Source organism: Canis lupus, chromosome 8, assembly GCF_011100685.1.
Source record: "Canis lupus familiaris isolate Mischka breed German Shepherd chromosome 8, alternate assembly UU_Cfam_GSD_1.0, whole genome shotgun sequence".
Lineage (NCBI taxonomy): Eukaryota > Metazoa > Chordata > Mammalia > Carnivora > Canidae > Canis > Canis lupus.
In genome coordinates this window covers 41,462,466-41,486,279 of record NC_049229.1, presented here as the reverse complement: position 1 = coordinate 41,486,279, position 23,814 = coordinate 41,462,466, and the positions used below count along the sequence as shown (strand labels likewise).

Here is a 23,814-nt window from a genome sequence, read left to right as displayed (position 1 = left end):
GTAGGTACTTAATAAATGCTTTTTAAATAAATTATTGAGTTATTACAAAAATACTGCAGGAGACATATTGGCAACTAACCATACAAAAAGGCCAAAATTGAGCAATTCTTTAACCTTTTGGCTCTAAGCCAAGTTATTGATGAACATGGTAACAATATAATTCTGCTATAGAGTCCAGCTTGATACTTTTTATAAGCACGTTAGAATGCAATCATTACTGAACTTAGAACCATCATCACTGGAATAATAAGATACATAGTTTATTTGCTTTTGAATTCTGTCCTTACACAAATACCCACTTTCTGTATTTGAAAATAATAAAGACTTACCTTGTTATACATGGTTTCATGAAGATCAAGAGTTGGTTTGGGTTAAGTCCACAAAGTTTTGTTCATTAGCAAATAATTTTAAAAATGAAAGCCATCCAAAGAATCCACTTGTAACATACAACATCACTTAATAGCATTTACTTGGCACACTTAATCTGTTCACATTCTTTTTCTCATTGTGTGATACGATTTGAAACAACTAAAACATAGAACCAAAAAAGTTAAAAAGGAACTGTGTGACTGCCACATAGTTATAAGCAAGAATCTGAAGACATCATCTATATAGTCTTTTATTTAAGTATCAACCAACACAGAAAAATTGTAATACATCATACTTTTAGAATTCTAAAATAACTTGTCAAATAAATGCAAAAAAGATTAAATGGCATTGACTTCCACTGTGCCAAGTAGAATTATTTGATTGAAAAATTTAATTAAGTTTCTCTTGTATCCACTTCAAATGTATTCATATATATTTTTTGTATTCATATATTTTTTTAAATCTCTTTTTTACTCAGAAGGAAAAATGTTCCATTTCTTCTCCAGATTAATGAGGCCCCCAGCATCCTTAAATCCAGCCCTTCCCTCATCGTCTTTTCCATCTGGCACCTTACTCTTGCATTTTTAATATACCCACTACTGTTTTCCTTCTTTCTCAAAACTCGAACAAAAGTCTTTCTTCCACCCTGTTATCAGTTTAAGCTACCATCCTGTATCTATCTTTTCTCATGTACAATTTCCAAATAATTTATAATCACAGTCTATTTTGCAACCTAGAGTTTGCCCTCAACCCACCATTGAAATTGCACTCTTGCAGCTTACAAATGATTGCCTAATCATTTTGAGCCTTCATGCTTCATGTTTGACCTTCCTTCCTTCCTTCCTTCCTTCCTTCCTTCCTTCCTTCCTTCCTTCCTTCCTTCCTTCTTTCTTTCTTTCTTTCTTTCTTTCTTTCTTTCTTTCTTTCTTTCTTTCTTTCTTTCTTTCTTTCTTTCTTCTTTCTTTCTCTCTCTCTCTCTCTCTTTTTTTTGACAGTTGATTATCCTTCATTCTTGAAACTCTCCTTGGTTTTGGAACATTGAACTCTTTGGTTTCTTCTCTTCTACAAACTTTTTTCTTTCATTCCATTTATTGTCTTTTTCCTCCAACACTTCAAAATAAGGTGCTCCCTAAGGTCCTGTCTTCTTCTCCTGTTGATCTTTCCCATCCACCCTTAATATTTCAAATACCATTGCCATGTGAATGATCCCCAAGATTATGTTCAGCCAGTATTTCTTTTGTGAACTCCTAACTTGTATTTTTAAATGCCAACAGGACATTTATACCTTAGAATTCCTCGGCATTCAAACACATATCCAAATTCATCACCTCCTCCACAAAATTAATTTTTTGCTAATGGTTTAACATTTTCTCTGTCAGCTAAGACTGAAGAGTTCAATTCATCTCTTATTCCAATACCTTCCTTTCCAAAATTTGAAATCAGTCATGAAGTTCTTTCCATTCTTTATGCCTGGAGGCACATTCATCTGTCATGATCTTTCCATCACCATCACTTGTGCCACTAAAGTTAAGGTTCATTACCCCTAGCTGCACCACCAGATCACTTCTTAGCTGGGTCTCACTCCAGTTCCCGCCAGGCCAATCCATCCTTCTCAGTGCTGCCAGACAATTTTCCCTAAAAAGACAGTTCTGATCCTAACACTTCTCTGATCGGGAGACTCTTAACAGTTTGCTACCTTTAATAAATCTAGACTCTACACTGGTATTTAAGAACTTCTCAGTTTGGGCCTCAAACATGTAATATACTTTTTTGGTCTTACAAATAATAAATCTGTTTTCTGTTTCTGTAGTTTGGTGTTTAAGAGTATGGACTTTGAAGCCGGATTGCTAAATTTGAATCCTGGCTCCTTCTCTAACTAGCTGTGTGACCACGGACAGATATCTTAATTTCTCTGTGCTTCAGTTTCATCTGTAATATAGAAATAATAGTCCTATTGTTGTGGTTAAAATTAAACATGAAAGTCCTTAGAAAGTGCCTGGCATAGAGGTGCCTGGGTGACTCAGTTGGTTAAGCATGCAACTCCTGATATTTGCTTAGGTCATGATCCTGCAATTGTGAGATTGAGCCTTGCATTGGACTCCATGCTCAGAGTGGAGCCTGCTTGGGATTCTCTCTCTCTCTCTCAATCTCACTTAAAAAAAAAGTGCCTGGTATATAGTAAGTTCTGTACTATGTGTTTCACTGAACAAGTATTTACTGATGTCTGCACATGTGTATATATGTCAGGAACTCTTCTAAGGACCTGGGGGTAATATCAGTGAACAAAATAAAAATCTTTGCTGTGTGGAGCTTACATTCTATAATAGAAATAATAATTATTAATTGTCTATAATTCTCTGTTTCTGGAATACCCTTCTTCCTGTATCATCACCATTAAAATCTACCGTTCCTTCAAGATCTACCAAAATACCATCTTGCCCCTTGAAACCTTATCTGTAGGAAGTTCTCACTTGAACTCCTCTGACTCTTTAAATCTGAATTATAGCACTTATCACATTCTACACACTCTACCATGTACTAGCAAATATCAAGCATATTAAATATTATGGTTACTTGTACATTTTTGTCATTTCTCTTAATGGGAGTATAATGTCAGCTGTTATGCTTTGTAAACAATAGCATGATATACCTTGTATCCAAGCACATAGATGCTTAATAAATGTTTCTTCAAAGAATGTAGACACTTTGCATGGTCTTTCATTTAACTTCTATTAATTAACCTTATGTTCTTTAACTGAAAATATAAAAGATTTAAAATATAGATCGTGTTATTTTCAACTCTGGAAATATCAAATATCACTATCAAATTTTTCTTGTTTACTACTTGGCTTTATCCAACACCATCATTTGACACCTTGTTCACTAGTAGTCCAATTTTTGTTGTTTGCTTTGCTAAGTATACCCTACAGAATATTTAATTAATGTCCTTTGTTACTAGTACTTAGAAAGTGCCTCTAAGTTTTTATTATTGGAGCCACATGGATAGAGTTTATTTTGTTTGTATATTTTCTATGGGTAGTACAGATTTTTCCCATTTCTTTCTTCCTTCCTAACATATACAAAAATTTCCAATTACTCATCAGCAATTCCCTGCTTCATTACTTATTCTTTTTCCTCATTCCAAAGAACTGTAGATTTTTGAAATTTGTTTTTATTCATTTATAAGAAGAAATTAGTTTTTTCCTCCATATCAAGTTTCTTCTCTCTAAATTTGCTTGCTATTCTTTTGCTATGACTGGAAAGACCAGACCAACTCTAGGTTCTCTAGTATTTTCTAATTTGTATTTTCACAATGCTGTAGACTATAACACTATAGTAAAATACAGAGATATATTATGCCACGGTTTCAATCACCTTTATACCACTTACCCTTGCCACATCATCTTTACTATTCCTTTTATCCAAGCAGAACCCCATCAGAATGGCATGACAATCTTCTCTTTTTTAATAACAAGACCAATACAATAGATTTTTAAATAATGATCAAGGATTTTTTTTTATTCATTAAGTTTCAGTATCATTACAGAAAATGTTATGGTACAGAGTTGTTTAACATTATTTTTTCTTTGCTCTTGATTTCCACGTGAATGCTGGTAACACTAATATCTGTACAAGATCAGTCTTTGATTTTATTTTTTGTTCTGTACAATTTTAAATGTGTTGGTTAAAAAGGCTGTCAGCACTTAAGGAAGCATTTTTCCCCCAGTTTGTTTATTCAAATAAAAGGTATCCAGTTACTGCCCAAGAGTACTGTGCCTTGAGGCTACTGGGGTGAGGTGCCTGACACTCTGCAGGGGAGGGTTCTCCCTGAGGCAAGGCAGGGTCTCCACCCAGTCACTCTTCAATTGGCACTGTGCACATAAACACGAGATACAGGATAAAGAACAAGCAAAAGCTCTCTGAAAAGCGGTTATGAAGCATACTAAGAAGGGAAATTTAAGTGTTGCCTACGCTAGTATAAATAAGCAGACAGCCTTGATTAAGAGCATAATTAGTTGTATTTTAAAGATGAGAAAAACACAAGTTCTGCAGGCACCTACTGCTGTCTACTAAAAGCTATCGCTATCAGACCTAGCATTGAACACACAAAGCAATTTGCAAGAAAGGAAAAATTTGCTTTGATATAATCAGAATAGAGTTGTCTGTTAAGATTTATTTTTAGATGTTTTTTCTTTAAAAGGTATTTAAATTCTTTTGAAATATAGTTCAAGATGTTGACTATACAGATCAACTTTTATCCAAATCAGAAAAACTAGCTGTGCCGTTGCATATTACAGGATACAGTCAATGATATGTGGACATGCATCGAAGCTTTCTCTCTCTGGTGACCATCATAGCCGTCCAATGACCATGACATCCACCACCTCGCCCTTATGGAGCTCCACATACTGCTCTGTCTTTGGAGGTAGCATCAACAATCCGTTGGCACTGCGCATGCTCATCAGACGGCTGCTCATCTGGTTACCTAGGAAGAAATACCTCATTACAGCAGCAACATCACAGGGCATACATCTGGAGCCCTTGCAGTTTTTTTCAAAATAAACACCAATGAACAGAAACAGAGGCTTCAAGGGGAAGAGAGAAGATCAAGCTTCCCAGTCCTTTTCCAGGTAGCCTTGCTACTGTATCCTATTTTAAATATCCTTTATTTATTTATTGTTTTTGTTTTGTTTTATTCTGTTTTCTCAGCAGGGGAAAAAATAGGGGACAAACATAAATATCATCTGTAAGAAGTTAAACTGCTTTAAAAATATTAATATATATAAGCTGTGACAACAGAGTGATGCATATTAAGCTAATAATAAAAATAAACATTAGGAATTATTGCTTAAAGAATAAAATATGATTTTATAGCATCATGCAAAATGCCACAGAATTTCTCAGTTCAGGCTAAAATGTTATGTATGTCTGAAAAGAGAGGATTGTCAAACTTATTTTTAAAAAGACAACAATCATTTCTTTAGTGTTTACTAAGTGCCAGACAGCACAGCAAGTAGTTTCCTTAACTATCTTATTTGATTTGTATAAGATTCAAAAGAGGTTAAGAAACTTGCCTACAGTCCTATTAACTAGTTGGAGGCCAATTTGAATGCAAGTCTAGAGGAATCATTGCCTATGTCCTTAGTCACTATGCTAACTGATGTTTGTACTTGATAGGACCTTTGTTTGAAAACTGATACAGGTTTTCTGGAGCTAAATCAAAAAGTAGGTAAATATGGCTAAGATACTTGGGGATAAAAGTTTACAGTTTGGAAGAGGTAACTAGACTTCACCTAGTTTAAAGTCAAAGAACTCTTAAGTTATCAATATTGATTTCTTAGTCCTTAAACTTTACTAATATCTAAGGTATGGTGGAGGCTACAGAGAATCACATTATAATTGAGCTTTAATGTCACATTTCAGGGTGGCAGAACATAGTACCCTCCTTTTTCTACAACCAAAACTATACTCAGGATTTCGAGGTTGAACAAATAAATAAAAATCTTCCATGATTCTAGAATTGTATTTCAAAAATTTATCTAGAAAATATGGTTCCATGGTATAAATAAACCTTTATTAAAAATTTTGTTTTTACTCTTATTTTCTTCTTATGCTGTACTGTTTGGGAATAATTGAACTCATCTAATCTTTCAAAAAGGACAATGTACAACAATTACAAAACTAGGAAGGAGGTTATACATGAGTTTTGTGCTTTACCAGAATACATGTATAGAAATACCCACAGGTATGAATGACTGACTAACCTGTACTCTGTGCCCAAGGCAGTGGTTCTTGGTGATGCCAAGTCAATATACACCGATGGTATTCTGGGCGAGGATCCAGTTTTACGTCACATGATAACTATAGAATATAGAGTAAATGAAAACAAAGTTGATCACCTGATCATCTGTTAAAACTATAGGGGTGAAAGTTGTGCAAAGAATAAAGTGGATGTGGAAAATATCCTGGCATTCTGCTGTTTCCACCACTGCCATCTTATGTTTCTAATACAGGAAGTACAGAGGTTGGGTTACTCTGGTGAAAAGAGAAAAGAAGGCTAAAAAGTTGGTATTCGTAGTCATGAAAAGGGCAGATGAAAACAATAAGGTCTATTTTTGAAGTGTAATTTTATGAGTTGATAGTACAGATACCTCTGACCTATGAATTGAGAAATCAAAGTAGGTATTTTAACACTGAAAATAAAAGAAATAGACCTAAACAAACAAATAAGCTCAATATCCATTTATATGTGTGTCAATCTGTCTGTCCATCCAACATTTACTGAGACACTCTTCTGCTACCCATTCATAAGCCTACCTTTAATACAAAAGAGTTACTTACTTTCTTTTCTCTTGAATATTCCCCTAGTGTCCCAATACTGATATACAATCTTGATTAAGGCAAATAAAAGTAGTCTCTACTAAAAGTATTACCATTTTTGGTTAGCCACATCACTGGTACTAAAGAATTCCTCTGAATGAGTCTTTACTGGCATATTTCATATCTTTCCAATAAGTATAAAATCCTTTCTAATATAGCAAATTCAGTTTACATACACAATATAGAATGATTAATCAACCTTTAACCTATAGTCGTTAACAAAAATCTATTTCATTAAATTCATCCTGAAATCTGAAAAATTAGAGTGATAATGTGTTGGTATTCCACAACAACTGAACAACTTTATATTGCATATAATTATGTACTATAGCCCATCAAAGATTAGTTCAATGTTATTGAGTAAGACCTGTTCATTTTACATAGCACAATAATCATTTGAGTTACTCTACCTTAAAATGGTCCAAAACTCTTTATCCAACTAAAACAGGATTATTTATGCTAATACAATTACAACTTGAAGATCCTAGAAATTTTTTAAAAATATTTTATTTATTTATTTATTCATGAGAGACGCACAGAGAGAGGCAGAGACCTAGGCAGAGGGAGACGCAGGTTCCCTGTGGGGAGTCTGATGCAGGACTCCATACCAGCACCCGAGGATCACGCCCTGAGCCAAAGGCAGACGCTCAACCACTGAGCCACCCAGGAGTCCCAAGATCCTAGACCTTTTGATTCAAGTAAGTCTATCTCCAATCCATTCTAGTCACTCTGTTCTTAAACATTCTAATTTTTCACTCTGACACCCCTGCTTTTCCTCTGGAATCCAGAATAAAATTCAATTCTTTTTTTCTTGATTAAATCATACCTCTTTCACTTGATATTGTTTATGTTTATACTCTATTTCATATCTACTGAGGGGGTAACTTCCCATTATTCCTAAATTATTATGTGCTTACTTGATGGCAAAACTGTCTCTCTTTCAATCCCTCTGTGTATGGGTGTTCTCCAAAATGAGACTACAAGGCCATTCCTATGCTGTGTTATTTGCTAAGTGTTTAAGCAGGTTTTTTTTTTCCCTGACAATGGCACTGAATTGGCTCTTAGTAGAATGGCAGAACAAATTAGAATAGGATGATCTGACATCCAGGTTCTACTCCCAATTGTGCTGCTAATGGGTGTGCTGGATTAACAAGATATTTTGCTTTCCTAAACCTGTTTGTTCATCTACAAAATAGTGTTGTTTTAAAGGAAGATATTTATGGTAATTTAAGAAACAATAATCAATTGCAGCAAGAGATGAAACTGACTAGATTTTTATGGCATTTTACTAAAATGCAGAATAGTTTATTATTTAGTTGTACTGACATTATAATTCTGGCATACTATATCACTTAGCTTAAGAAATCACTTATTTACTATGAATGTTGATGCTTATAAGAATGATGTATGATGAGTAAACACAGACCTTTTTTTTTGGTGAAAAAGTTGGTTTTTCACTTCAAGGACTTTTTCTATTCATTCAAAATTGAAGTGGGCTGTGGACTCGGACTGTTTCCTCTGTTTCCTTTTGAATATTTTTCTGACATGCTGTAGTCACTCAAGAGATAAAACTGTATTATGTTGTATAGTGTTATATTGTATGTTCTATATGTAAATGTCTAAGGGAGAAAACTGAAAAAAAAGTCAACAGAGGGATGCCTGGATGGCTCAGCGGTTGAGTACCTGCCTTTGGCTCAGGGCGTGATCCTGTGATCCCGGGACTGAATCCCACATCGGGCTTCCTGCAGGGAGCCTGCTCCTCCCTCTGCCTATGTCTCTGTCTCTCTGTCACTCATGAATAAATAAAGAAAATCTTAAAAAAAAAAAAAGTCAACAGAATGAGAAGATAAGTCACAAACTGGGAGAAAATATTTGTAAAAGACATCTAATGGAGGCCTGTTACCCAAAAGGGGGATGCCTGGGTGGCTCAGTGGTTGAGCATCTGCCTTTGGCACAGGACGTGACCCTCAAGTCCCAGGATCGAGTCCCACATCGGGCTCCCTGCATGGAGCCTGCTTTTCCCTCTATGTCTCTGCCCTTCTCTCTGTATCTCTCATGAATAAATAAATAAAATCTTAAAGAAACAACAACAAATAAAATATACAAAAAGTTCTTAAAACTCAATAAGAAACAACTGGATTAAAAAATGGGCAAGGGGCGCCTCGGAGGCTCAGTTGGTTAAGCAACTAACTTTGAATTTCAGCTCAGGTTCTGATCTCAGGATTGTAAGGTCAAGCCCTGCATTGGGCTCTGTGCTCAGTTAGGAGTCTGCTTGAGATTCTCTTTCTCTCTCACTCTGCCCCTCCTGTTCATGCTCTCTCAAATAAATAAATCTGTTTTAAGAAATGGGCAAAAGACCTAAACAGATAATTCATTAAAGAAGATATACAGATGGTGAGGAAGCATATTAAAAGATATTAAATATTATATGTCATTAGGGAATTGTAAACAAAAACAATGAGATTATCATTGCACACACCCCTACCAAAGACTACAATGCAGAACTCTGGCCACATCAAATCCTGGTAAGAATATGGAGGAATGAGAACTCTTATTCATCCCTGGTGGGAATGCAAAATGGTACAGCCACTTTGGAAGACTGTTTGGCAGTTTCTCACCAAATTAAAATACTTTTCCCATACAATTTAGCAGTCATGCTCCTTGCTATTTACTAAACTAAACAGAAAATTTATGTTCACATAAAAACCTGCACATCAGTTTGTAGCAGCTTTATCCATAATTGTCAAAACTCGGAAGTGATCAAGATGTCCCTCAATAGGTGGATGGATATTATTTAGCACTAGAAAAAATAAGCTATGAATATATTAAAAGATATGGAGGAAACTTAAATGCATATTGCTAAGTGAAAGGAGTCAATCTGAAAAGGCCACATTACTCTGGAAAAGACAAAACTATGGAGACAATAAAAAGGATTCAGGGTTAGCAGGAAGGAGGGATGAATAGGCAGGGTACAGAAAGTTTTTAGGGCAATGAAACTACTCTGTATGACATGACAATGGTAGATATATGTAATTATACATTTGTCAAGACCCTCAGAATATACAACACCAAGAGGGAACCCTTGGTAACCCTGGGTGGTAATGATGTGTCAGTGTAGGTTCATCAGTTGAAACAAATGTACCACTTTGGTACAGACTTCAATAGTGGGAGAGGCTGTGCATGTGTGAAGACAGGGGGTATATGGGAACTCTCTGTACCTTCCATTTAATTTTCCAGTGAATCTAAAAAATAAAATTTCTTAATTAAAAAAGGAAAGACTATTTTGTTCTTTTTTGTTCTCCCCATCTTATAGAGAAGTGATCTTAAAGAATTCTCAGAGTAAAAAATTAATTGCAAATACAATGCAGTTGTGTTATCCCTCAGCTGTTAATATGACACTAAAAGAGTATAAAGAAGTTAAGTAATCAACTCTTCTTAGGGACATTGAGAAAAGTTTCATACGAGATGCAATATCTGAGTCTTATGACTAAGGAATCTTGAAAGTTGAGAAAGGAGATGGTGGAAAGGATTTTTTCCCACCTTCTAGGAAGGGGGAAAAATTCACAGTCAGAGGCAGGAGATCTCATATCCATTCTAAAAGCAGTAAATAGTTTAAAATGGTGAGAGTACAGGATGAGACACAGATGAAGCTAGAGTGGAAAAAAAGCCTTGGGATGAAGGGCTTCCTACGTTCACGTGAGAAGTTTGGATTTAACCCTGGGGTCATGGGAAGATGGAAGCATTTTAGTTGGAGATGCTTACATGATTAGAGCTAGACAGAATAGGGGTTTAAGAAGAGGCAAGATTAGAAGTAGGTAAAGTGTTAAATATGTCAAGGGCTATAATCAAGTAAATGTTGGAGCCATCATTCAAACCAGACTTATTTGGTTATAAAAGTCAGAGGATATGGATGATGGAGGCAGTTTTAGGAGAATGGTGAAGATTTGGAAGGCTGTAGTAAGGAATGGAAGACGCTGATCCATGGGATATAGGGGGATTACAAGGGGAATCTAAGCCCCTGCTGAGGTTTATAAATTGGAAGTGATAACATAAACACCTGTAGACTCTTTTTTAGTTGTAGCTAGGAATAAAAGTGAAGGATAAAGAAGGGAGGACTGATCCAAGTTTGTGGATTTTTTAGAGTGGGCTATTGTGGAAGGAAGAGGAAAAAAAAAAAAAAGTGACATGCTACACCACAGGATTTAGGTTGGATGAAGAAAGTGAAAAGGCCAGAGGGGCTTAAGGACTGAGGGAAAGGAGAGGGGTAAAAAGAGTGCCTACACCCTTTAATATCTATGGATAGGTAACTTGCCATTGTTCCTAAACTGAATACCAGAGTTGGTGATTTTGAGACAGAGTACTTCAGGGTATTGAAAAAGGATGTACATGTTGAATTGCTTAAGTAGAAATAAAGGTATTGAGAATTGTGGAAATAAAGCAACTGACAGTAAGAGGTGAGGCAGAAGGTAGACTATGAGACACCTGCCAAAGACCTGAATGTCTTTGGAAGGTTTGATGGTGGTAATGTGAAAAAAGTGAAAGCTCCAGAAGATTCAGGGGAATAGGCTGGGACTCAGGACTGTATAGACTGGAGAAGAGTTGAGAAAACAGATGACCAAAGGGAATTCTATTTGGGTGGCAGCCCAGGAAAACATGCTCAAGGCCCTGGTTGGTCTTGGGGGCCTTGACTTTGCTCCCGTCTGGTCAAAGCTTCCAAGGAGTGGTTACTGCACTTTTACACTAACTTATTTGATAAGTTCTATGAAGTTATGAGGCACTGATTTCGTTAGTCTACCAGAGAGATCCTTGAGTTTATTTATTTTGTAAGTCATGTGTCTAAAATTTATCATGTAACTTTAAAATCTTTGCACATGGTGGTATATGGATCAATTTCAAATTAACTTTTCCAAAAATTTTATAATTTAGTCATATTTTTCATTTCCTAATGAGTTAAAACTGATTCACATTTTTTATAAATCATGGACAGTTCTATAATTTTCAGTATCTGTTTTTTAATCCACAGGCCATGATATTCTCATATAATAGGCATCCAATAATATCTTTTGATAATCAATGACTGATCTTGTCACAATAAAAAAATCATATTTCTCTTTACAGTAGTAAATACCTTAGCAGTTTTTGCACAAAATAAGCATTTTATTAACATGCTTTGTATTTTACTGTTTATGACATCAGACAGAAAGCATTCACCAACTTCTCGTAGCATAAAGACAGTAATGCTCAAGAGAAGAGGTAAGATGGACAAATTAGAATAGTCCAGTAGAGATCAACATGCCCATATTCTCCCAGGACTCGGTCCCATGGGAGATGAAAATATTTTCCCTTTCCCTTCTCTTAATCACTGCCTGAGGTGAGCGGTTAATACTAAAATAAGTTATCTCAGGTACGTTTCTAGAGAAAAAAGTTGGTAACAAAGGCAGTATAGGGCACTTTGATGGGATATCAAGGAAACAGATTACAGAAACACAAAAGGATATTCTTTGGTAGAAACATTAGGTTAATAAGTCGATAAATTAAGATTATGTTTCTGATTGTCTACTGGAAATCAGGAGTATTTACTCTTCAACCATAACTGATCAAGGACATAGGGCAAGTGTTTATTCTAAACTGATGTTTGTCAGAACACATTGATATAAGAGGATGACATTTTTTGTGCTGACCTTTTAAAATAATGCAGCATTGCCCTGACCATAGGACAGCTGTATTGGATCCAGCACTGTGAGTTACTGACACCAGTATTTAACAACTACCTCACTTCCTGAAAGCAGTAATGATTCGAAGAGGCTGTGATTATAGCAACCATTTGGAGAACAGTAATAAGTGGTGTCTGTAAGCTGCATATTGGCTCGTCAAAAAATAGAGACAATAAGCTTACCATGTTTCAAAGAAAGTAAATAAAGTTATGTTCTAAAAGTTGTCAGTATGCCTGGGTGGCTCAGTGGTTGAGCACCTGCCTTTGGCCCAGGGCGTGATCCTGGAGTCCCAGGATCGAGTCCCACACTGGGCTCCCTACATGGAGCCTGCTTCTCTCTCTGCCTGTGTCTCTGTGTCTCTCATGAAAAGTGGTGGTTATATCAGGAAAGGTGTGGAGAGGATTTTAGGAGCTAAAAACAGAAGAGAACAGCCAAGTACACCGATGACCCATTCTAACGGTCCCAGGGACACTGCTCTGTGGGAGAAAGGATTCTTGGACCAATTCTCAAGTCCATGAGTTGAGAAGAATGAACAACAGTGTGAACAATGTACCAAGGACCTCTGTAATCATTGTTGTCAGTAAGGATAGCTACCACAATGTCAGTTTTAAAAAAGAGATGGTGAATGTTAAAATGAGAAATAAATGAAAAGATTCATAAGAACTTTGCAAAGTCAAAGAGAAATCCTCTTTTTCTCTTATAACAATGTGGATTTTTCTTATTTCCTAAATTTAGCAAATGTGAAAATAGCGAGCAAATTCATATTACTGATTTAGATGTCTAAGCTTTATAACTTTGACCTTCTGATTTGATGAGAATACTTTTTGTTCATTAATAGCTTTTTTCTTCTTTTTCCATTAAATTTAAAATAAGACCACTGCTGTGATTATTGGAGAAAAAACTCAAATAATTTGTTTTCAGAAATATCTAGTTGAACTTTTGTTAACCTTTAAAGAAAAGGAGGATATCTCTTCATATACTTGTCTACAAAATCTCAGTATTTAAAAGGTCAATGTTAAAAGTATTTGAAGCCTAGATTTTCTTAACATTTTATCCTATATTTCACAATATTTTATTAATATTTCTTCTTCTTCTTCTTCTTCTTCTTCTTCTTCTTCTTCTTCTTCTTCATCTTCTTCTTTTCTATGCTTTGTGTTCTTGTCAATTAATCATAGCATTCTGTCATATCTGAATTTATTTCAAAGCTCTTGAAAAGTCAGTTTAGGTATTTGAAAAAACTGGATACATACATGCAAAAGATTAAATTGGGATTCCTTTCTTTACACTATATACAAAAATCAATTCAAAATGGTTTAAGGACTTACATGTAAAACCTGAAAAGTAAAACTAGAAGAAAATATATGGAAAATTTTTTTGGTAATGGTCTTGGCAATGATTTCTTAGATTTGACACCAAAAGCATAAGCAACAAAATAAAAAACAGACAAGTGGTACTATATCAAGCTAAAAAGCTTCTGCATAGCAATGGAAACAACAGTGTGAAAGGGAAACTACGGAATAGAAGAAAATATGTCAAACCATCTATCTGATAAGTGGTTAATGTGCAAAATACATAAGAATTTCTTCAATGCAACAGCAAAAAGACAACCTGATTTAAAAATGGGCAAAGGAGTTGAATAGACATTTCTCTAAAGAAGATAAATGAATGGCCACTAGGTATATGAAAGAGCTCAACATCACTAATCTTAGAGAGATGCAGATCAAAACCACAATGAGATACCATCTCACAACTGTTAGGATGGCTATTACCAAAAAACAAACAAACAAACAAACAAACAAAATACCACAACACAAAAGATAAGTATTGTGAGGAAGTAGAGAATCTGAAATACTTATATAAGGTTGGTAGGAATTTATAACAGTTCAGCCACTAATGCTTAGCGGAAACAGTATGAGGTTTCCCCTCAAATTAAAAAGAAAACATATGGTTGAGCAATTCTACTTCTGGGTATATAGCCTAGAAGAACTGAAATCAGGATCTGAAAGAGATATCTGTACCCCATGTTTAGTGTAGCATTATTCATGATAGCCAAGATATGTAAACAACTCAAATGTTCATTGACAGATGGGGGAGAATGTGCTATATTCATACAAAGGAATATTATTCAGCTTGATTCATTTATTTATTTATTTATTTATTTATTATTTATTATTTATTTACTTTTTTAAAGATTTCATTTATTCGTGAGAGACACACACAGAGAGAGAGGCAGAGACACAGGCAGAGGGAGAAGCAGGCTCCATGCAGGGAGTCTGATGTGGGACTCAATCCCGGGGCTCCAGGATTTTGCCCTGGGCCTAAGGCAGGAGCTAAACCGCTGAGCCACCCAGGGATCCCTATTCAGCTTTAAAAAAGAAAGATATCCTACCCTTTGTGGCAACATGGATAAACCTAGAGTACATTATGCTAAGTGAAATAAACCAGTCACAGAAGGATAAATACAGCATGATTCTACTTACATGAGGTATCTAAAATAGTCACAGAAACACAGAATATAGAATGGTGACTGTCAGAGGCTGAGGGGAGAGGGCAATGAGGAGTCGTTGTCAATGGGTATACATTTTCTCTTATGGAAGGTGAATTAGTTTTAGAGATCCATTCTGCAACATAGTACCTATAATTGACAACATAGTGCTCCACATTTAAAATACTTTTAAGAAGACAGTTCCCAGGTTAAATGTTTGTACTGCAAATCAAATACATAAAAAACAAACAAAACCATGAAAGAACACAGGGAAATTTATGGAGGTATTGGATATATTTAGTACTTTGACTGTGATGATGATGTGGGCATATGCATATATCCAATTTCATCAGAATGTTCACATTAAATAAGTGCAAATTTTTATGTATCAGTTGTATCTCAAACTTTTTTTTTAAAAGAAGCAATGGTTTGATACTGTAGGTTATATTGCCAAGAAAACTGTTGATTAGTTATACAGAAAGTGTGTTACATAATCGATTGAATAGTAGCAAATCAAACTAAAGTTAGTGTTGGTGGAGAAGGGAATTCTCATTTCTAAGTGACTTTTACTATAAGCCAAATTCCTTAGCTCTATTTGTCTTTTTCCACAGAATGTGGTCACCCTTTCCTTCTGATTCCCTAGTCTTCTCATCCTTTGTCTTTTTCTGAACTGTTTAAAATTTATCAGTGAGGTCCCAGAAAAAGTGAGCAGATATATTGCTGTCTTGTGTGAGTTTGCACAAAACAAAGGAATTCTTGTCTTTCCTTCCATATAGGTTAAATTTTAGGGTAGTCCCACCCTCTATTTACCATTTTATCATTACATATCTACTTTCATATGGGTTCTAGCCAGAGAAAATGATTTACTTTAGAAGTCATGGAATAATGTGGGTTGGGAATAAAAGGGACCCTTTTCCCTCCATTTTCTATCATGAAGAGGAGAATAAAACCACATTTTCCCTCAAAACTAATATACAAGTTTAGATGTTTGTTTTGGGCAGTTGGGAAATCATATCCTTAATTGTTATTAGGCTTCAGTTTTGGTTCCTGGTCATTTAGATAACATTACCCTGGCTTTGATGATGGTTGGCCGAGGATCCAAGATGCCCTGCATCTTTCTCAGTGCAGGCACAACAAAGAGATTGCAGGTAACCACGGCTGACACAGGATTCCCTGAAAGTCAACCAAGCAGTTATTTATAGTATACATGTAAAAATTTGCCAAATAATTATGACTGTCTATACCTTCAGGCATCATAAAGAGTGAAGTGACTAACCACTAGTCTTCCTCTTCTAAATCCCAAAGGATTCCAGAATAGAGCTACAATCAACCAATGCCACAGAGTTATGGTGTAAACACTGGGTCTACCAGAAATACAGAAACTTCTGATTCCCAGAGCTGTTCACACCATTTATTTCCACTTTCCTGAGAACTATACATTGAATGCCATTACCAATCTTGATAAATTTTAAAGCAGATTCTACTTGCTATTTTTAAGATGTTTAAAATGCCACAGTAATACATGCTCAGTACAAAAACATTTAGAAAATGGCTAAACATAAAGAAATGTATCCATAATCCCCCTTCTACCCAGAAATTTCTTTACATTAAAAAAAAAAAATACAGGAGCCTGGGTGGCTTAGTTGGTTAAGTGTCTGCCTTTGGCTCAGGTCATGATCCTGGGATCCTGTTAAGGAGCCCCATGTCTGGCTCCCTGCTCAGCGGGAAGTCTCCTTCTTTCTCTCCCTCTGCCCCTCCCCACCAGTCTTGCTCTCTCTCTGTCTCAAATAAATAAATAAATAAAATCTTAAAAACAACAACAACAAAACCTAAATGATTTAAGGTGTAAAGAACTATGGACTGAATTGTGTCCCTTACAAATTCATTATGTTGAAGTCTTAGCACCCAATATGACTGTATTTGTAGATACTAGGGCCTCTAAAGAGGTAATCAAAGTTAATTGAGGTCATAGGGTGAGGTCCCAGTCCAATGAGACTAGTGTCTATATAAAAAGAGGGAGAAACACTCAGAGTGCATGTACACAGAAAAAAAAAAAAAGCCATGTGAAGACACAGTGAGAAGGTGGCCATCTGCAAGCCAGGAAGAAAGACTCAACAGAAGCCAACCTTGCTGGCATCTTAGTCTTAGACTTCTGGTCTCCAGAACTGTGTAAAAATAAATTTCTGTTGTTTAAGCCATTCAGTCTGTGATATCCTATGATGGCAGTCTGAGCAGACTTACAGAAATACGAAGGTCTCTTAAAGTTCTAAGAAAAGTTGGGGTGCCTAGGTGGCACAGCTGGTTAAGTGCCTAACTCTTCCTTTTGGCTCAGGTCATGATTTTGGGGTTATGGGACTGAGCCTCATGCTTGGCTACATGCTCAGCTTGGAGTCTGCTTCAGACTCTTTCTCCCTCACCCCTTCCTTGTTCCTCCCCACCCCCCACTCTTTCTCTCTCTCAAATAAATAAGTAAACTTAGAAAAATAAAGTTATAAGAAAAGTTTAAGGAATTCAGTTGTACTTTTCAAGAAGAAATCTTGGTGTATCATGCACTTTGAAGGAAGGAAAGGTGGGCTATGAAAAAAAAATGAGTGCTCTAAGAATCACAGATTTAGTTTCTTGTGTGGTATTGTTAACTAAACAAACTGAACAACCCTGTTGTTCAGGGTAAGTTCCAATCTTTTTTGAGACACACACACACACACACAGAGAGAGAGAGAGAGAGAGAGAGAGGCAAAGACACAGGCAGAGGGAGAAGCAGGCTCCATGCAGGGAGCCCGATGTGGGACTGGATCCTCTCCAGGATCATGCCCTGGGCCAAAGGCAGGCGCTAAACCGCTGAGCCACCCAGGGATCCCCTAAACCTTTTTGAATCTAATTTTACTCTTCCACAAAATGAAAGGTTTAGACTATATGATTCTCAATATCCCTCCTGGGTCTAAAAGTCCAATTTTATTAATACTAATACTTTAAACAATTATTTGTTTATGAGAAACACACAGAGAGAGAGGCAGAGACACAGGCAGAAGGAGAAGCAGGCTCCATGCAGGGAGCCCGACGTGGGACTCGATCCCAGGTCTCCAGGATCATGCCCTGGGTCAAAGGTGGCGCTAAACCACTGAGCCACCAGGGCTGCCCAATAGTAATACTTTTATACAGTGCTATTGAGCATGTATGTATACACTGGGGGTGGGGGATGAACCAGTAAGTTTTTAGGTTCCCTTGGCTTTGCTATGTGCTGCCAGTTGCATCATCAATGCAAAAGGCAGTAGCTAGTTTAGCTTATTATTAGCTAAAACCATACCTTTATAATTTTCTTCTACAAAAGTAGTTCAGAATAGATTTTCTTAAGTTGTAAAAAGTGATGAGTAATACTAATGATTTCAATAGAAAAATAAGTTGTCCAACAGCACAGCAGACTCTTAATGAGAATTAACTGCTTTTCACTTGTCTCAAAATACATAGATGACAATTTTTCTGGAAAAGCAAAAATAATAATAATAAGCAGCTATTGTTCAGCAATGATTATACTATTCCTGCAATGCTACTGCCTTATAAAATTACTCTATTAAAAATGGATTGCAAACAATTGCAAATAGTGGTTATTTTGTGTGGGGGGAAGGGAATATGGATGACATTTCCTAATGTTTACCTGTATTTTCTGTTTTTAGAGTAAACGTGTTATTTTAGTAATTTTAAAAGTTAAAAAAATTGCAAGTAGGTACATAGATCTTTTAAACTGCTTTAAAAGTTATCAAGATTAGCAATAGCTTTAAATATATGCCCTTCAGGAAAGCAGAAATACAATCATGAATTTTAAAATCCTTCTAAAAGGAAACGACTTTACTGGTTCCACAATCTGAACATCTGGGTTGTTGCTGCCCTCTTTTGGTTCATTCAGGCTGGGGAGAGAAAATTTCAAGTGAAAAGTAGCAATTTGAAAATAGTTATTTATGGGCTCCCACTATAACATTCTTTGTCTATAGGTCAAATCATACCTTCTGAAGACAAAGCAAACAGTCTTTTCTAGGCAAATGAAGCCAGGAAGAGGATCACATTTTTTTTTCAGAGTATATAAGTGTGTGTGTGTGTGTGTGTGTGTGTGTGTATATAAAAGACCCTAAAAAAGGCCCTAAGGAGTTCTATACTAAAGATATATTTTGAGGACTGCTTTACTGACATGTCTTCTCTCTTAAAATTTCCTACAGGACTGAAATCTAATCTCTTTTATGCTTATAGATAGGAACTTTAAAAATGCTTTTGAAAAATTTCTGCCTGTCTTCCTTTCCTTATACTCTATTTTGAGATTTATTTAATATAAAAAGCAGATAAATATCCTAAAGCCACCCAATTTATGGATCTGAAAGGAATAAGCAGGTTATTTTCTGAAGGAATCTGTGCCAAGAAATAGAGTATGGGACACTGCTAAAGATAGAGGATAATTTTAAAAGCTAAAAAAAGAGCAAGTAGATACACAAAATTTTTAAACTGCTTTAAAATTTATCAAGATTGGTAATGACTTTAAAAGTATGGCTTTAACTGCAAGCCAAAAATCAATTTTAAAAAATTGAAATTGAAAGTCTTTATAAATGGAACCACTTTGCTTTTTCTACTATCTGAACATATGGGTTTCTGCTCACATGGGAACAAGGGTAGGGACAGTGATGTGGTCAGACTGATGATGCTGGGATTTGACTGAGAAGCACCAGCACTAGTAGTCCCTCCATCTGTGTTGCTTCCTACCCCCTGATCTCAGTTCAAATTTGGCAAGACCAAAGGCAGCTTTGTATTTTTTTGTTCTAGCATTTTCTTGCATGGTTTATTTAAGGCCCTTTGGACCTTTGAACACAATACTTCTAGTATGGGAGATGATTAGACTGCTAACTTGGACCAATTTTCTATAAGGAAATGTAGGTACCCCAGAAAGATCTAGTGACAGCTAACACTCAATTATTATCTTAGCATTTGGAATATGCTTTGAAAGATACTATCTAATTTGACATTTACACCAATCCTACAAAGCAGATTTTAGCCTCATTTTACAGATGAAGAAATGGCTTCAAAGAAGTTAAATGAATTGTCCAAGGTCATTTGGTAAGTAAAGTTGGGTCTTGAGCCCACATCTTTCATATTCCAAGTCAAGAGCTTTGATAGGGATTCAAAAAATTTTTGATCACATTTTTCCAGAAAAAGCAGAAGAAACTATTTCAATTATTCTTACCTGGTAGTGCAAAGATTATTTTTCTTACACCGTCAATATCCAAAGTTGCAAATGTTGTTGGCAGGCTAGAGAACAAAAAAGGGTATTTGTTAGTGATTGCTAAGTCATATGAGTAGATTAAGTACTCCAGTTTTCTTGCTATGTAGCTCTTCACATAGAATATTTATCATATACAAATATTTTTTTGTTGACTTTTTTAAGCCTTTATACCATGAAGTGTTTCAAGAACACTTAAATTAATTGGTTTTTAATATTTTCTGTTTTCAAGTAACCAAGCTTCCTGGTTGTCTGCAGCTTACTTTCCCCCCCTTCTTGCTAGCACCAGAGAAGTATACCTCAAATCTTGGAGTTTCTCCACCTCTGTATTATTTTTGCTGGAGATTTACAACAATCATTCTTACTATCAGAAGACTACCTGGTATTACATGTCTATCAGATAAATGCCTGTTGTTTAAGATGAGTATTCCTCAACTCTTTAAAACTATACTCAGCAACAAACATAAAAACTGGCCTCCTATGAAGGCAATTTTTTTGAAATGTCAAAATAAATAAAATACCATGACTAGAACAAAATTAAAGCAACAGTAATTAAAAATACTTTCAGGGATCCCTGGGTGGCGCAGCGGTTTGGTGCCTGCCTTTGGCCCAGGGCGCGATCCTGGAGACCCGGGATCGAATCCCATGTCGGGCTCCCGGTGCATGGAGCCTGCTTCTCCCTCTGCCTGTGTCTCTGCCTCTCTCTCTCTCTCTGTGTGACTATCATAAAAAATATATATATTTTTTCAAATAATACTTCCTCAAGAGTCTAACATGAATCCTTACCATGGGGGAGGGGTGTAGGAAGGGCTGACTGAGTGGCATGGAGTCGGCAGGCTGTTAAGAATAGTGATTTTTTTTTGATTGACTTCATTTTATATGAACTTCCAGCTAAAAACTTCATTATGTTAATGAAACTTGAGCATTACAGAATCTTTAGGGAATGCTAAAATTTCCACGTAGTTGAAAAATTTTCAAGTACCTATATTGTTTTTATTTTATTATTTTTGCAGCTTGGTCTTTCAAAAATGGACTACTCATTACCTTTTGCAATAGTATGATGAATGTTAACATTTTTTGATGATTCAAAACCATCATTAAGTGTTTTCTTTTTGTTTTTTTTTTGGGGGGGGGGCAGGGGAGGGATAAAGGGAGAGGGAGAGAGAGACTCTTAAGTAGGCTCTACACCTAGCACATAAGCCTGAAGTGGGGTGTGATCTCATAACCCTGAGATCATGACCTGAGCCAAAATCAAGAGTCAGATACTTATGTAACTGAGCCACCCAGGCACCCCCATTGTTATTAACTTATTCTACTCTGCCATACTACAATGATGTTGGGTCACAGGGTATATTATGTATTGTTTTAATCCATAACTCCATACCACACACTGCAGTTCCTGTTTCTTCCCCCCCCCCTAGTTTTTTTTTCTGTGTCTCCTCTTAATCGTAGGCCCCACCATCTGGCTAAAAAGAAATTAAATTTTTTACCCTACCATCAACCAGTTGGCTTTACAGGGCACCTGGGTGGCTCAGTCAGTTAAGCAGCTGACTCTTGATTGCAGCTCAGGTCATAATCTCTAGGTTGTGAGGTTGAGCCCCTTATTGGGCTCTGTGCTGGCCATGGAGCCTGCTTAAGATTCTCTCCTTCTCCCTCTGTCCCTCCACTGCCCTCTCTCTCTCTCCCTGTCTGCCCCTTCCCCTACTCCCTCTCTTAAAAAATATAAAAAAGCTGGCTTTAGGTTTGGGAACTACAGAGTAATAGCAATAGTTATATTGTCAGAATGATAATAATAATAGAAGTTACTATTTTTAAAGAAACATCTATGCATTATATCCATTATTTCATTTAACTCTCACAACAACCCCATAAAGTGACAATTATCATCTTATTTTATAGATGAAGAAACTGAGGCTCAGATTAAGAGATTTCATCCAAATCTCTTAGCTACTAAGTGGAGAAACAAAGATTTGAACCAAGATTTCTCTAACTTCATGACTCATAATTTGATAAGGCTCTTTGTGGGTCTGCTGTGAAGTGTTGTATCTCTACTTTGTAACATCTATTTTTGGCTACTCTAAGGCTCTTTTTGCTTACTTCTTGACTCTTTGATGAATTTTAGAAAAACTAGATTAGATTATCATATCAATTTATGAGTTGGTTATTTGGCAATGACTGTTACTACGTGATGAAAATCATTTTCAAGATACACTCTCGATGACATCTATGTTCACTGTAGATGACCCATAAAAATTGTGATTGGTAGTAGTCTTGACTATCAAACTCCAAATGTCTTTTTTATTTTTAGTACCTCTGTTTAAAATCAAAGAGGTTAATTATATTCTTAATGCACTGTATGTGGGAAGAGCAAAGCTAAATTGTTCTTGAGCTTTTTATACTTCTTTTTGTTCTACTATTAAGGAGCAATTACTTTAAATTCTTCTTATCTTTAGACACGTATAAATTCTGGCCAAGTAAAGGAAGCCCATTTAAACTTCTAAACCGTTTTACGAAAGCAAACTAACACACATAATAAGAATGAGGAGGGAATGCATAATACTTTCCTTCTACTATATATAAAGCCAATTTTAAATAATCTTTTGCCTCTTGCAGATAGGTTCTGTGATTTCTCTAAAGGTACTCATTTAAAAAAGACTCCATCACAACAACACATTTTATCATGCATTATTATCATGAATGTCTTATTGCTAGACTATGAAGCTTTTGTTTAAGTTCTGGAAAGCCATTTCCTTGGATCAACACTTATTGTTCAGTTCTCCTCTTGAAATTAGAATGTAATAGCATTTATACAATGACTGAGGTCACACAGTGTTATGACTTTAAGGGAGGAGAATGAACATTAGGAACTGATGAGAGTCTTAAGAAGAGGTAAAAAATAAACTGAAAATAAAAATAGACCAAAATTATATATCACAGGTGCTGAGTAATTTAAATAATAGATATTATAAATAATTCTCCTCTAATTCTGTCTTTCCCTCTGCTCCTCCTGCCCCTCTCTAAAATAAATAAATTAATCTTAAAAAAAAAACCCACACCATTATTCTCCTCTAGAGGTGAGGGCAACTAGTATTAGCTTCTTTTTCACTGCAAAAAGAATAGTTGATTGAATTTTTGAGGTTAGTGAGAAGCACACTGACATGCTTTTGGGATGTCCTCTGTATTCTAATCAAATTAGTACTGCCCATAGGGACAGAAAAAAAGCCTGTGCACTCATAGCATAATAATATTTGCTTAAAACAAAATACTCTCTTTTTAGAAAAAGATTTATTTGAGAGAGAGAGAGAGAGAAAGAGAGAGAGAGAGAGAAAAAGAGAGCAGTAGTAGGGACAGAGAGAGAATTTCAAGCAGACTCCCCTAATGGGGCCTAATGTGGGGCTTGATCCCAAGACCCTGTGATCACTACCTGAGCTAAAATAAAGAGTCAAATGCTTAACTGACTGAGCTACCCAGGTGCTTTATGACAAAATATTTCTTAATGAGAATGATCCAAATCCAACAGTTTCAATAATAAAAGGGCTTGGAAGCAGTAGCAATATTGGGGTGACTACAGAAATATAATGTAAAGAATTCTAAATTCCTTTATTTAA

At 35.9% G+C, this 23,814-nt stretch overlaps 1 protein-coding gene and 1 long non-coding RNA gene across 23 annotated transcripts in view; one reads left to right on the top strand and one right to left on the bottom strand.

Annotated features, from left to right (window-relative positions):
• The window catches only part of LOC102152902, a 110,767-nt gene that overhangs the window by 4,082 nt on the left and 82,871 nt on the right, over nucleotides 1–23,814 (top strand). For 8 of the 9 annotated variants that reach the window (XR_005363436.1, XR_005363440.1, XR_005363438.1 and 5 more), the window contains exons 2-3: nucleotides 4,668–5,000; nucleotides 7,280–7,448. This is a non-coding gene — a long non-coding RNA (uncharacterized LOC102152902). The remainder of the gene's footprint in view (nucleotides 1–4,667; nucleotides 5,001–7,279; nucleotides 7,449–23,814) is intronic. The other variant, XR_005363439.1, reaches the window with a different exon arrangement.
• The window catches only part of GPHN (gephyrin), a 625,991-nt gene continuing 606,034 nt past the window's right edge, over nucleotides 3,858–23,814 (bottom strand). For 9 of the 14 annotated variants that reach the window (XM_038544964.1, XM_038544965.1, XM_038544967.1 and 6 more), the window contains 4 exons: nucleotides 20,171–20,235; nucleotides 16,019–16,122; nucleotides 6,135–6,231; nucleotides 3,858–4,855 (listed from right to left, as the gene is read on the bottom strand). In XM_038544964.1, the coding sequence (XP_038400892.1) occupies nucleotides 4,722–4,855; nucleotides 6,135–6,231; nucleotides 16,019–16,122; nucleotides 20,171–20,235 (400 nt within the window). In that variant the 3' untranslated portion in view covers nucleotides 3,858–4,721. The remainder of the gene's footprint in view (nucleotides 4,856–6,134; nucleotides 6,232–16,018; nucleotides 16,123–20,170; nucleotides 20,236–23,814) is intronic. The other 5 variants (XM_038544968.1, XM_038544973.1, XM_038544970.1 and 2 more) reach the window with 1 other exon arrangement.